General features: G+C 48.9%; 1 protein-coding gene across 5 annotated transcripts in view; it reads right to left on the bottom strand.

Annotated features, from left to right (window-relative positions):
• Nucleotides 1-456: 456 nt before the first annotated feature.
• Nucleotides 457-15223, bottom strand: part of TOX4 (TOX high mobility group box family member 4) — a 28735-nt gene continuing 13968 nt past the window's right edge. For 2 of the 5 annotated variants that reach the window (XM_026683956.2, XM_087948441.1), the window contains 7 exons: nt 13653-13895; nt 11373-11636; nt 9947-10225; nt 9142-9222; nt 3929-4633; nt 2347-2510; nt 457-851 (listed from right to left, as the gene is read on the bottom strand). In XM_026683956.2, the coding sequence (XP_026539741.1) occupies nt 788-851; nt 2347-2510; nt 3929-4633; nt 9142-9222; nt 9947-10225; nt 11373-11636; nt 13653-13895 (1800 nt within the window). In that variant the 3' untranslated portion in view covers nt 457-787. The remainder of the gene's footprint in view (nt 852-2346; nt 2511-3928; nt 4634-9141; nt 9223-9946; nt 10226-11372; nt 11637-13652; nt 13896-15223) is intronic. The other 3 variants (XM_026683958.2, XM_087948442.1, XM_087948443.1) reach the window with 2 other exon arrangements.

Below are 15223 nucleotides of genomic sequence, written 5' to 3'. Positions count from 1 at the left end.
ACAAGTGAAGTCAGCGGGGAAGCCAAGTTCACTTCACTGCTGGGTCACTCGCTTACCAACTGCAGTGATTTACTTAACAACTCTGGCCAGAAAAATCATCCCACGGGTCGAAACTCACTTAAGCAATGTCTCGCTTAGCGCCAGAAATCGATTGTGGCCGTAAGTCGAGGACTACCTGTATGTTAATAAGATGGGTTGGGCTTTTGCTTGGCATGAGGCACGAACCCAGCTGCTCCCTCAAACAAGGTTAACGTATTTGCACCAGAGTTGCAGGCAGGAATGAACTGGACAGGCTAACTCACAACTGTACAACCAGGTCCCTCTTTGCCACTGTCACACACCCTCCCACCACCCGCCATGGAAACATCCTTAGCCTCTCTTGCAGAGGAATTCCTTTTTCTTTTTTTGGTTTTGTTTTCCTGTCCCTGCCCAGCAAAGGACATGGCAGATTTCAGCTGAGATTCCTCTTCCAGCTTTAATCGCTCCATCAAGAGAAACATTATTAAAAGAGATTTTGTGTATACAAAAGAGGGGGGAGGGGAAAGGCAGTGCCACCCCACAGTTTTCTTCCTCACACCCTTCTCCAAAAGGGATGGGGTTTTTTTTCTCTTGCTGGTGGGTCTTCAGCGGAGAAGATGTCCAGAACCGGCTTCCCACCCTCAGAGTTGCAATGGCGAGATTTTTCTTCTTTTCTGGATTTGGTCGTCGTCCTTTTGGGCAGAAATGTGCATGGCAACACAAAACTGTGTATGGTTTCTCTCCCTAGCACTGTTATTATTATGGGGTGTTATTTCACAAAAACGACGTTGTTGTTGGAATTGCGGGAGGCCAGCCAAGCTAGGAACACATCCCTGTGTGTGTGTGTGAGAGAGAGAGAGAGAGAGAGAGAGAGAGAAAGATAAAAAGAGGGGCACATGTCAGAAAACCAAACTCAAACAAGATTCATCTGCAGGTCGTCCTTGAGTTACAATGGTTCAGTTAGTGACTGCTCAGTCACGATGGTATTGGAAAAATGTTCAGTTATGACTCTTCTGGCATCCCCAAGGTCATGTGATCAAAATCCACATGCTTGGCCACTGACTCGTATTTATGACCGCTGCCGGGTCCCGAAGGTCATGTGATCCCCATTTGCGACCTTCTGACAGACAAAGTTAATGGGGAAACCTGATTCACTTAACCAGGCTACCTAACCTATCAACCAGTGTGATTCACTTAACAACTGTAGAAAGAAAGGTCGTTAAATGGGGTAAGACTCAATGTTACACCAATGTCTCACTTCCCAACAGAAATTTGGGGCTACAGATAGTCCTAAGTTGAGGACTATCTGTATTGGATTCTAACTTAGGCACCAGCATGGCTAAATCAGGAGAAATTCCTTTCCACTGTGTTTCTGAGAAGAACCACAGCAGGAGCTCTAAGCCAGGGGTGTCAAACACAAGGCCCATGGGCCACATCTGGACTGCGAGGTGGTCAGAACCCGCCCATGGGGCCAACCCACGTCGCTTCAGCCTGGTCTACCCAATGCAAAGAGGAAACATGCCAGCAGTCTGGGGAGTGGCATCAAGCTGGCCACTATTGTGGCCCGCCAGCTGCCAGAGAAGCTGGACGCAGACTCGGACGATGAGGAGGTTACGGAAGAACTTGGGCCAGTTCTGGAGCCTGGGGAAGGTTCTGATGGGTGCTTAGCATCGGACACAGAGGTAGAGCCAGGGCCGTCCGACATTTCCCAGCCGCTACCTTTGGAGGGTGAGATGAGTGGGGAGGAGGAACAGCTGGGGCCTGTTCCAGATGCATGAGAGGTGAGCAACGAAGGACAAGGAGTCAACTCGGGAGGCAAAGCAAACGTGGATGCTGAATGGCCCCTCCCTGGCTGGGGAATAAATAGAAAGAAAGGGAATGGTGGTCATAGGAGACAACAGTTCTGCATTTCTAGATATTTTGTTCATTGATTTTCAACCACAAAGACTGCTTGCCAGAACTTAATTTGCAGCCTTTCGGCTGGGAGGTCACAGCCTTGCAATTATCCTCAAAGAACTGATAAGGTCTGTTGCTGCAGTTAACTCCTTGCAGGATTCTTGCTTGGACTTTTCGGTGGGTGAATGCAATTAATTCACAAGAGGTAAATACATTGGGGTTTTTTGTGACAAGGAATCTGTTTCTTGCTTCTGCTAAGGTTCGGTCACAACAACCACAGTCCCTCAGTTGGCCACACCCAGTGAGTGGCATCAAGCTGGCCACACCCAGCCAGTTGGCCACCCTCCCCCCCAGCCTCCCCAAGGTCAACCATAGCCCTGATGCGGCCCTCAAGGAAATTGAGTTTGACACCCCTACTCTAAGCAAACCCACCTGCAGTGTTTCACCACACACTCGTTGCTACAGTATTCGTTGTCCCAGTCACTGTTGACCACTGGAGGGTTGTCGCAGCCCACGCGGATGCAGCGAGGGCGGAGTGACATGGCCACAGGCGATTCGGACACTAGCTCCACATGCATTTGCGTTGGAGACTCGACCTGCAAGAGGAAGAGGAGGCAAAGTTTCTGAGATTTAGCCAACAAGCCTGCTAGAGCGGGGGGACAGAAAACACAGGCTTTTCAGTCCTGCAAATTGAAGGAGGAAGAAAAGGGGCCGAGATCTCCTTTTCCCCAGTCCAGTCCAATTAAATTGGCCTTTTTAATTGACAGAGTGACAGAGTTGGAAGGGACCTTGGAGGTCTTCTAGTCCAACCCCTGCTTAGGCAGGAAACCATACACCACTTCAAATGGCTGTCCAATCTCTTCTTTAAAAACCTCCAGTGCTGGACTGCTCACAGTTGTTCCACTGATTTAATTGTTATTATTAATTTGTAAGATAAGTCAAAGCAGTGAACATACATTATACTCCTCTCTCCTTCTATTTTCCCCGCAACAATCACAATGCTGAGAGGTGGGTTGAGCTGAGAGAAAATGACTGGCCAAAAGTCATTTCCATCCCACTCCACCCTCTTTGACAAGAGAAGGTTTATGCCAATAAAGTTCCCTTGTTAAAGAACCACCTCAGGGTTCAAGACACATCCAGGGAGCTAGAGGTTAAAACAACAAAGAACACTTGCAGGAACTGGGCATATGATTAAAAGAAGGACCAGGGGAGACATGATAGCAGTGTTCTGATATCTCAGGGGCTGCCACAAAGAAGAGGGAGTCAACCTGTTTTCCAAAGCACCTGAGGACAGGACAAAAAGCAATGGATGGAAAATAATGAGGGAGAGAAGCAACTTAGAAGCAACTAGGGAGAAATTTCCTGACAGTTAGAACAATTAACCAATGGAACAACTTGCCTCCAGAAGTTGTGAATGCTCCAACACTGGAAGTTTTCAAGAAGAGATTGGATAACCATTTGTCTGAAATGGTGTAGGGTTTCCTGCCTAAGCAGGGGGTTGGACTAGAAGACCTCCAAGGTCCCTTCCAACTCTGTTATTTTATATTCTATATGGTACCGGTGAGTAAAAATCCTGAATCAGTGTTCAGCTGAAATCTCATAGAAAACTTTGTAAGTATTTCTTCCAGTCTAGGTATACCAAATCAAATAGCCTGATTAAATAGGCATATTAAAACCTGAAAATATCTAGTACTCGAGTGTTGGATTTGAAATATTATGATGGAGGTTCTGGCATGGATGTATGTGATTTGTGGTTTTACTGGCCCTCCACAAGGTTTTATTTGTTCTTTTGGTCTAATGGTATTCTTTGTCTCTAGCTAGTCGAGTTTCTAGGATAGCATAGTTTTTAAGAAGAGGCAGGACAGCCATTTATCTGAAATGGTGTAGTGTTTCCTACCTGAGCATGGGGTTGGACTGTAAGACCTCCAAGGCCCCTTCCAACTTTTGTTGTTCTATTATTCTTCTATTCACTCCAATGCTCTTTTCCCCCCCCTCCTCCCACATGGCTCCTTACCTCCGGCACAACATCAATGGGCTCCGGAGATGTTTGGAGCTCAGTGCTGGTCCTCTCGGGGCTGCTGTCTTCTGTCCGCAGAGCAATGGGCTGGATCTGAAGGGCCGGCGGAGGCAGGATTTTGATCTGCAGGGGGGGCGGGGGCTGTTGGAGGTTGAGGCGCACTTTCTGCTGCATGGGAGGCTGCTGCATGGCTTGAAGAGGAGGGGGCTGCTGGAGAATGGTGACTGGCTGGGCGGGGGGTTGCTGAGGCATCTGCTGAAGAGGGGGAGGCTGCAGCCGTGGCAGGTGCATGGAGGAGGCGGCTGCAGCGGCTGCGGCTAAAACTGAACGTGTGACGATCTGGGTGGTTCCTGTCCCGGCTTGCAGCTGCCCCAGCTGGATCCCCCGGGAGGTCACCATTGTGGCGGGGATCACCGTCACCACACCTCCTTGCGACGTGACCGCCAGCGAGGATGGCAGCATCTGTTTGGGAATGATGATCTTGGTGATGCTGGTTTGGCCAGCCGACTGGGGGCCGGTGCTGGAGGTCACCACCACGGTGGGCTGGGCGGGGACAATAGCAGGAGGTGGTGGGGGAGGCGGACTCTCCAAGGCTGGAGGGTTGGGTGGCACCGGAGCCGGAGGAGAAGCCGATTCCACAACAGGGGCAGGCTGCTCTGAAGGAGAGGCAATTGGGTCCACCTCCACCGTCTCGACCGTGGTCTAGAGAAGACAAAATCAAAAGACAAAAGACACAGTTCAAGAACAGGCCAAATGTGTGTGGGGGTACACTTCCCTGTCCTGATGTTCTGACCCAGCTCCCCAAACAAGACCACCTGGTGCTTTCCTCCTAAGATCTCAGGAAATGTGGCAGGCAGGCAAAGTTTAAGGAAGCAAAGTGTGAACTGTCCCTGACATAACTGGCCATTGGAAACCACACAATGGCCTTGAGTTTACCAAAGTGCACAAAAGACAAAGTTCTAACTGCTGATGGAGGGGAATGAAAAAACATATATAATTTGATTTTTTTCAAATCCTGTTTTTGTTACCTTAAAACTTAACTCAACATAGAACATATATGATACTCTTCTCCTTTTCTTGTCCCAACAACAGCCCTGTGAGGTAGGTTGGGCTGAGAGAGGACTGGCCCATACTCATCTGGCTGGCTTTCATGGTTAAGGTCAGGGGTGTCAAACTCATGTCGTCACATGACTTATCGCAACTTTCCCATTTGCTAAACTGAGCATGGGTGTGGCCAGCATGTGACGCATCTGGCCCACGGGCTGCAAGTTTGACAGCCCTGATTAAGATGGAATTAGAACTCACAGTTTCCTGATGTGATTGGCCCAAAGCCACCCGGCTGACCTTCCTGGGTAAGATGGGATTAGAACTCCCAGTCTCCTGATGATTGGCCCCAAAATCACCCAATTTGGCTTTCAGACTTATGACAAGATTAAAATCTCTAGTCCGATGCTTAACCACTAGACCTAACTGGCTCTCAATAGTCTTGTTTACATGAAACAGGACAGTATGAGCCTCTAATGAGAACACCCACTCCAACTCCTATCTGTAGCAATCTAGCATTTTTAGCTTTGCACTAAAAGGAGCATGGCGGCCCAAGTGGTTAGAATGCTGTCAGGAAATTAGCAATCCCGCGTTTGAGACCCGAGAGCTGCTGTGGGATAGGGTCGAGCTCCCGTCATTTGCTTCAGCTCCTTGACAGGGACATGAAAGGAGTCCCCAATTGGGTGTTGCCAGGGCAACAGTGATGTCGCTGGCTAATCCTTTCAACCTGGAATCAGTGCTTCTGTTTTTTTCGATTCGAGTGCAAAGAGGCTTTGCATTTGTTTAGCCAGCAAACTTTGTTTAACAGCGAGTGGGTTGGCTTCTTATTCTCTGGGATATAGTTTGTGATATCTACCCAAGTGGGCGATTTGTACTTTAAATTCTCAAGCATTAGGCAAAACTGGGAAGCCTCCTGAAGCTATTTAAGTTATGCCAAACTATTTAGCTATTTTTCTTTTGCAACCGGAAAAATGTCAAAGAGGGAAGAACATTAGAGCAGGGGGACAAGCAGCCAACCCTTTCGATACTCCCTCTCATGTTTGCAACAGCAATCCTCAGCAGTCTGTACTCCAGTGTAGCAGTGAAGGTGCTGGCCTAGAAACCAGGAGACGGTGAATTCTAGTCCTCTTTTAGGGATAAAAATTGGCTGGGTGACCTTGGCCCAATCACCAGGAGGGAGAGTTCTATTCCTACCTTAGGCATGAAAGCTGGTTGGGTGACCTTGGACCAATCACTAGGAGATTGAGAGTTCTAGTCCTGCCTTAGGCATGAAAGCCAGCTAGGTGACCTTGGGCCAGTTCCTCTCTCTCAGTCCAACACACTCACAGGGTGGTTGTTGTTAAGAAAAAAAGGAAGGAGGAATAAAATGTATATTCACTGCCTTGAATTACCGTATATACTCGAGTATAAGTCGACCCGAATATAAGCCGAGGCACCTAATTTTACACAAAAAAACTGGGAAAACTTATTGACTCGAGTATAAGCCGAGGGTGGGAAATGCAGCAGCTACTGGTAAATTTCAAAAATAAAAATAATTAATTTGGGAAACGATCTCACTATCATGAAAGGTTTAATTGATTCACTAACCCAAAAGAAGATGATGATGATGACAGCGGGAGGCAGGAGTCACTCTCTTCCCCTCCCTTGGAGGCCCCCTGAGTCAGGAGTCGCTACCGCCGGCGCGGCCCCAGTCCCACGTCGCCTCGGGAAGGGAAAGGCAAAAAGGAAGAGCCGCGACAGCGCTTTGCAACAGTAGCAGCGGCACTGGAGGCTCAGGCTCAGCGGCTCCTGGTTTTGCCCCACCCTTCCCAAGGCAACGCGGGACCGGAGCCGCACTGGCGGCCAACTCCCGACGGGCTGGGGCTCAGCCGGACACCTGAGCGGAGATGTAGGGAGAAGGCAAAAGTGACGGAAGATCCTTCAGGGAAACTGAGGGGAGACTCACCCTTGGTCCAGATGAGCCCCCTTCCCGCCCCTAAGGAAGCAGAGGCAGCCAGCAAGGGCAGGCAAGCCCGCTTCACAGACTCCGTCCGTCCTCACTCTTACCCACCCAAAGCCACGAAGTCCCCCAATCGCACAGCCCAGAATCACCCTCCCCTCAGGGGCAGCAACGACGCCCGGTTTTCCCGAGACAAGAAGCTCCGCCGTGCAATGAAAGCGCCCTGGCTCTAGGCTCAGAAAACAACGCGAGCCGAGGTAGGCGGCTGTTGGTGTCCGGCTTTGCTCCGCTTCTCTGGCGCGGCCCTGTTCTTTACTTGGGCAGCCGGGCGCCCGCAACGGGAAGGGAAAGGCAAAGCGCTTTTTGCCTTTCCCTTCAAAGGCAAAGCGCTTTTTGCCTTTCCCTTCCTGGCTGGGGCTGTTGGGAGTTGGTGCCGCTGGTGCGATGGGACTGGGGCCGCACCGGCGGCACCAACTCCCAACAGCCCCAGCCGGGAAGGGAAGGCAAAAGCGCTTTGCCTTTCCCTTCCCGTTGCGGGCGCCCGGCTGCCCAAGTAAAGAACAGGGCCGCGCCGGAGAAGCGGAGCAAAGCCGGACACCAACAGCCGCCTCCCTCGGCGCAGAAAGCCTCCCCCAACCAGCCGGCCGGTCTCCTCCTCCTCGGTCACACAGAACAAACAGGCAGAGAAGGAGGAGAGCAGCTGGCCAGCCGGGGGAGGCCTCCCGTGCTGCGAAAGAGGCAGCCAACGATCTCCGGCGCCGCCCTGCTCCACACGCTGGCTGCTCGGACTTGCCGGGCCCGGCACATAGAACAGGGCAGTGCCGGATGTTGGAGAAGCCGAGCGGAGCCGAAGCGACCTCGGCTCGCGTTGTTTTCTGAGCCTAGAGCCAGGGCGCTTTCATTGCACGGCGGAGCTTCTTGTCTCGGGAAAAACCAGGCGTCGTTGCTGCCCCCTGAGGGGAGGGCGATTCTGGGCTGCGCGATTGGGGGACTTCGTGCCTTTGGGTGGGTGGGAGTGAGGACGGACCGAGTCTGTGAAGCGGGGCTTGCCTGCCCTTGCTGGCTGCCTCTGCTTCCTTAGGGGTGGGGAAGGGGCTCATCTGGACCAAGGGTGAGTCTCCCCTCAGTTTCCCCTGAAGGATCTTCCATCGCTTTTGCCTTCTCCCTACATCTTCCCTCTGTTAAAATTCCCCCCACACACACACACACACTTATTTTCGGGCGGATAGATTTCGTGTCTGAGCATTCTCACATGACGGTGGGTCTTCCCCCTAAAAACAGTTAAAAAGAAAAAAATATCCTCATGCAAGAACTTTTCTGCTTCCGATTACCCCCATGCTTAAAAGTTGCAAAGGAAACACGGAAGCAGGAAGCGCCTGCCCAGCTCCGGAGCTCCACACCATTTTTTTTTCAGAGGGAATCTGACTCGAGAATAAGCCGAGGGGGATTTTTTCAGCATAAAAAATGGGCTGAAAAACTCGGCTTATACTCGAGTATATACGGTACTTATAAAAGCAACAAAGGCAAGATAAAATCCAATACAATAAATAAGTTCTCTTTCAAGCCGACTTATGAAAGGACAGGTGTTGTCTGCATCTTTCTTGGATCTGTGGTTCATCATGAATTTCCTACACACACACACACACACACACACACACACAGAAAAAAGATCATTTAGTGATTGAAAGCTTCTCTGTACTGTTTCCAGTTATAAAAGCCTCCAGCTTCTGCTTCTTAACTAACTAAAAGCATCAGGTAAATGCTTTCCTTCTGAAATACAAGAGCAGAGGTTTCAAACTCAAGGCCCAGGGACAAGATCTGGCCCATGGGGCCACCCTGGAAACAGCGAAGGCGGTGCCGTGGTGCCTCTGCCAGGGAAAACAGAGCTCGGGAGGGCCACGGGAGGCCATCACAGCCGGAAATGGAACTCGAGAGCCTGCTTTCATTGAGTGTTCGGTCCACAACACGAGTGACGTTGCCCACCCTTGGCCATGCCCACTCCGGCCCCCCGAGGTAAAACGCAATCCTGATGCAGCCCTCAATGAAATTGAGTTTGACACCCCTGTACTACAGAGACACCATTTATCAGCAAAGGCAGTTCAGGGAAAATGAAATCTCAGGTCCACGGAGGTTTCTTCTCTTCCTTTCTTCTCTGGAAGGCAAATAGAATAAGAGAAAGGTCTCAATGGAGGAAATGGGGAAAAAGGAGGAGGTCATGTCCCCTTACTTGGCACTCTTGGTTGTCCCGATAGGCAGCTAGCGCTTTTAAATATTCCTTCTTAGCGGCTTCCGTTTTCCGCTTGTACACCTGCAAAAGGAGAGATGGTAATTAAAAAGCAGACTGGATCTTCAACTCAGGTGTTCACTTACCAGCCTTTACAGCAGTATTTCTCAACCTCAGCAGTTTGTAAGATTGGGTGGACTTCAACTCCCAGAATTCCCTAGTCAGCATATGATGGAGTTGAAGTCCACATGTCTTAAAAGTTGCCAGTCTGTGACTCGCCAGTTCAAAAAGAGCTGAGGAAAAAAATCCTCTATTTTAATATCCAATTCTGCTCTAAGAATTACATGGAACTCAGATTTAGGAGTTTAGGAGGAAGAGGTTATTTCATATGTACGCATCTTTATAAGAAATCCCATAATGCAGTGTTTTCCAACCTTTGCCATTTTAGGATCTGTGGACTTCAATTCCCAGAATTCTCCACTGCTAGCCGGAGTATTGTGGGAGCTGGAGTCCACACGTCTTAAAATGGCTAAGATTGGGAAACATTGCTCTAACTTCCAAGCTTCTGCTCCTTAAAGGACCAGCTAGCCTTCCTCAATGTGATTCTTGCCAATTATCAACTTCATTGATCAACTGAATTGATTTTTCTGGCTCAAATTTTTGTGCAACATGTTTGAATGCAGAAGGACCATTTTTTTGAGGGCGCTGGACAGACTCTCTGGGGTGCTGTCCTTGGTGCTGAAGTTTGGTGATGGGTATGCGTCCCACCCCTATAACTGCTCCGCGCAACAAAGCCTTTGGGACGTACTTGCTTCTGTTCCTCTCCCAAGCTGTCCCACATTGAGGCAACAATCTTAGAGACCTCGCCGAAGGTGGCTTTGGGGTTCTGCCCTTTAATGGCCGCCTGTGTGTCCCGAAAGAAGAGGGCGTAGGCAGAGACGGGCTTCTGAGGCTCGTTGGGGTCCTTCTTTTTCTTCTGCTTCTTGGGCGCTTTCTGCTTCTTCCCGATGTCCAGCACGACCGCGGGTGCTACCACCGGCAGGGGTGCCACTGAAACAGGTGGGGCTGGTTTGGTGACAGAAACCTGCTATGGGGCAAAGATGAACAAGGTCAGCAATGCAGTCCAAGGCTGCATAAACAGAGAGATAGAATGAAGATCATGAGAAGTGTTAATACTGCTTTACAGTGCCTTGGTAAGGCCACCTTTGGAATACTGTATCCAGTTTTGGTCACCATATTATTAAAAAAATGTTGAGACTCCAGAAAGAGTGCAGAGAAAACCCACAATGATTTGGGGAATGGAGGCTAAAAGATATAAAGAACGGTTTCTGGAACTGAATATGTCTAGTCTGATGAAAAGAAGGACTAGGGGTGACATGATAGCAGTGTTCCAATATCTCAGGGGCTACCACAAAGAAGAAGGAGTCAAGCTATTCTCCAAAGCATCTGAGGATAGAACAAGAAGCAATGGGTGGAAACTAATCAAGGAGAGAAGCAACTTAGAACTAAGGAGAAATTTCCTGACAGTGAGAACAACTAATCAGTGGAACAAGTTGCTTCTAGAGGGTAAATGCTCCAACACTGGAAGTTTTTACGAAGAGACTGGATAACCATTTGTCTGAAATCGTATATGGTTCCCTGACTCAGCAAGGGTTGGACTAGAAGACCTCCAAGGTCCCTTCAAACTCTGTTATTCTGTATTCAGAAAGAGATGGAGCCTATAACTGTGGGCAGGTAGAATAGATTTTATTTTGGATCTTGTTTGCAACAGCCTCTATTCCAGTATCCCTATCCTTGACAACTTTGGGCTTCAACTCCTAGAATTCCCCAGCCAGCAAATGCTGGGAGTTGAAGTCCACATGTCTTAAAGTTTCCAAGGTTGAGAAACTGTGTTCTATTCAAACTCTTTCTGAAGTCCTTCTTACTTATGCGAACTGAAGAAGCTTCTTGGATGGGAAGTGAAATGTTTTCAAATACTAAAAATTAAAACCAAGAAAGTCCAATTGCCTTTTGAAAAAGGCACCTCTGGGACAACCATGACCAGGATGATTAAAATATCTATAGATAACAGCTGGGCTGTTTCAAAAGTTACACAAGGCTGGGCATCACCTGTGCTAGAATTTGCAATGATGTTACCTCGTTGGGTAATGAAATATCTGCAAGAAAACAGCCAAAGAGCATTGAGGACACCCCTCAAATTCTCCACATCTCAAAACCAGCCGACCAAAACTCACCCGCCTGATTTCTTCTGGCTCTTCCTCCTGCAGTGAATTGGAGGGTGAAGGGGTGGGTGTAAGCCGCTCCTCGGGGGATTGGGCTGCAGGAGGCAAAATGGAACTTCCACCCAGACTGAGCCCCAGTTGAGAACTCAGCTCTGATTGGTCGATGGTGGTCAGCTGCCCATGCCCCATGAGGCCAGTGCTGATGTCGGTCATAGGCACATCAATGGTGACAGGCGGACTGGCACTGTACTGGGTCCCCATGGGGTGATCCAAGTCCTAGAAAAAGGGTGAAGTCAATTTAGAACACAGATGTAGGGAAGGGCAGCTTCTGCTATGAAGCTAGGTGCCACATTAGCTTCCTAGCCAGAGGTTGCTCAGCTGTTCACACCTCTGCTCTGCAGACTCAACTTGATTGGAGGTTCCAAAGGTGCTTTTTTCAAGAGGCAACTGGACTTTTTGAGGTCCAGTTGCCTCTTGAAAAAAGCATCTTTTGGACAACCATGACCTGGATGACTGAGAATCTCCAAACATTGATTGGGGTTTCCCATACACATACACATACATACACCAGCAGGAGTCCCCTATTATCCGTTTACAGATAGTCCTCGAGGTATGACCACAACTGAGACCTGTTGCTAAGTGAGACATCTGTTAAGTGAGTTTTGCCCCGTTTTACGACTTTTCTGGCTACATTCGTTAAGTGAATTGCTGCAGTTGTTAAATTAGTAACCTGGTTGTTAAGTGAATCTGGCGTGCCCCTTGGCTTTGCTTGTCAGAAGGTCATAAAAGGGGATGACATGACCCTGGGACACTGCCACCATCATGAATATGAACCAGTCATGAAGCATCCGAAAGTAAATCACGTCACCATGGGGGTGCTGCAATGGTCATTTAGTGTGAAAAACAGCCGTAAGTCACTTTTTCACTGCCATTTCACTGTTGTAAGTTGAGGACTACCTGTATTCTGTTTGTGCCATGACTTTCTAAAGTGGCACTAACAAAACCAAACTAAAAGTAAAGTTAAAAATATTAAAATGAACAGCATACGTTCGGAAATCCTGGAATGATTCAAAGCTTGGTGAAAGAAATTTGGCTGTGCCATTTCCTGTATAACAATGAAATAACTTTTCTCCTCACTAGCACGCTGGACAGATAAGCCACTGATGGTCAGGAGATGGAGCGGGATGGAATATTAGATCTTCCCATTCCATCTTGACAGGTTTGAAAGACAGGCAGGGAATGAGCAAGTTCCCCTACTCTAAGGAGGTCCATCTAACACAGGGGTCCCCAACTCCGCATGCCGCAACACATTACCAAGTGTCCTCCGCCCACAAATTCGCAAAGCTGTGTCTGAGCCACATCTACCATCTCATCGGAGTGCCGAGAAGGATCATATCAGATTGGGGGTGGGGGGTGGGGGTGTCAATTTTATACTAAAGTTCTGGAGGGTATTTGTTCAATCAGTTGGTTCCTTCCCAGGACCTTAGCTCGGCTCTTCAACTGAGCACGAATGGTGCGGCCGACCGGATTAACACCATGGTGAAGCAATATTTGAGGTGCTACACCAAATAGTAAATAGCACCAGGCTGAGGCCAGGAGTGGGCTTCAAAAATTTTAGCAACAGGTTCTCTGCCCGGTTGCTGGTTAGGTGTGGCCATGGTGGGCGTGGCCTAGTCAGCCCCCTGCACTGTTTTTGCCTTCTATGGGCTCCAGAGGTTTTCCTTGAGCCTCCGGGAGGCAAAAACAGCCTCCCCAAGCTCTGGAAGCCAGAAACGGACCCATTTCCAGCATTCCTGAACTTCAAGGAGGCCCGTTTTTCACCCTCCCCAAGCCTCCACTTGCGCCCTGCACTTACCTGCATCCAAAACGGGCCGCGTAGGGATTCCTGGGAAGGGAAGGGCCGGGTGGGCAGGGCCAGCCAGGATTGGGATTTGCGAGTTCTCCTAACTGCGCAGAATCTTAGCTAGGGGCTCTCCCGAACCCCTGCGAACCCCAAACAGCCCACCCCTCGCTGTAGCTTGTTCAAACCTGGGCTGCGGGAGAAATCGGCATGCACATGCATGAAGCCTCCTTTGTGCAAGCGGAGGGCGCTTCACACGAGGGCAAAGGCCACCTTTTAATCACTGGTTTTATGTTTCATTAAACTTACGACGCTGCTGAAAGACAGTGTCAACCAGCATTCAGTTTAGCTTTCCTAAATGAATAAACTGCGGTCAAATCAGCAACAGAAAACTACATTCCCCTTCCACTTGTTCGACCTCTCCAAACTAGTTCTTATGATGTTTAGCTTACCATGGCTAGCCCACCACTCAGCAGCCCGCCCCCTTGCTCCATAAGACCATGGCTAATGCCCACAGGTATGTCAAGGGCCTGAACCCCATATTGGGCTGAGAATGTGGCATCAGGGGCAGTCACGGGGTCACCCAGGTCCTCAAAGTGCCCAACCACATCAGAAACAGCCAAGGAGGGGTCGGCGTCCAGGGCGATGGGTGGAATCTCGAACTCTTCGTCCCCTAGACTTGGTGTGTGGAAAGTCTGTGCGAGGGGGGAAATAAAAGAGAGAGGAGGAAAGTTTAATTCAAGTCGGGTTAGGTTGCACACTTAATTCAGACATGGCTACTGTGACGAGTAAGTATCCCCCAGAAACTTGAGGAAAAAAGGAGTTTTCAACTCCGAGCTGATTAATTCTAAATAAAATTTTTTTTTTAAAAAAAAGTAAAAGTCAAGCTGCGTTCACATTTTTAAAATTACTATCATTATTATAGATCTCAGGGGGGAAATCGAATTATTAGCAAAGCTGTACTTACTAGAAATTGAACAGACAACACACAGTAAAAGCATCTTTTAGGATCCAGAGGTTTATTAGAATTTGGAGCATAGCAAACACGAGGAGCTTATACAATAATCACATTACAATGAGGACCAATGGACAAGTAGTCAAAAGTGGCTCCAACCCACTGTCCAACGTTACATTATATGCCCTAATCCCACAAGCATGAGGCTTTTGGAATTCTGCGTTGTCATACCGTGCTTCTTTGAAAATATGACCTACCCAGAAAACAAGCCCTAGCCCAATTTTCACACCTGCACCTAATATAAGCTCTACCTCCAAAAAATAAGCCCTAGTTAAGCCCTGACTGTCTGGTTGTATGAGGTGGGGCAGGTGTAAAAACCAAGCTAGGGTGAGGGTGGGAGGATGGAGCTGCCTCACGCACCCGTTTAAGTTAGGACTGTCCCAGCCAGGTCTCCCATCCCCGATACCTGTTGTGCCACTGCCTGACTTCTTCTGCAGCTGCTTGCAGTGGCTCATGGCTAGACACCATGTGGTGCATCGTGCTGGTGCCACCGCTCTCAGGCCGCCACATGGCTTGTCGTGCTGGTGCTGCTGTTTGTGTGCACAACACGCCACGCAGCCTCCTGCCACGAGCGGTGGCAATGGTGCAACGAGCCTTGCGTTTGGCCACAAGCGGCCGCAGATGTCGGGCAGTGATGCGATAGGTGTTGGGGTGTGGGAAGTATGCTTGAAGTAAGCAGTGGTCCTAAGTTAAGCAGATAAGACATCACCCAAAAATAAGACCTGGTGCTTATTTTGGGGCCCAAAAGAAAATAAGACCAAGTCTTATTTTCGGGGAAACATGGTAGCAACTGGGGCAGTTTCTCCTCCTTTCTATCTCAATATTTCAATGTTATTCTAGCATGTACTGCTGACATTTAGTTCCTCATTTCCAACATCCCCAATTCCCTAAATCCTTCAAAACAAGGAACTAAAGATATGGGTAAAGGGGATCCACATATTGAGACATACATTCAGACAGATTAATATTAAATCTATTTCAGGCCTTACAAATACATATATAAGCCTT

Source organism: Notechis scutatus, chromosome Z (genome assembly GCF_049901735.1).
Source record: "Notechis scutatus isolate UNSWTSFEM ecotype Mainland chromosome Z, rNotScu1.2, whole genome shotgun sequence".
NCBI lineage: Eukaryota > Metazoa > Chordata > Lepidosauria > Squamata > Elapidae > Notechis > Notechis scutatus.
This window is presented reverse-complemented; position numbering and strand designations above follow the sequence as displayed.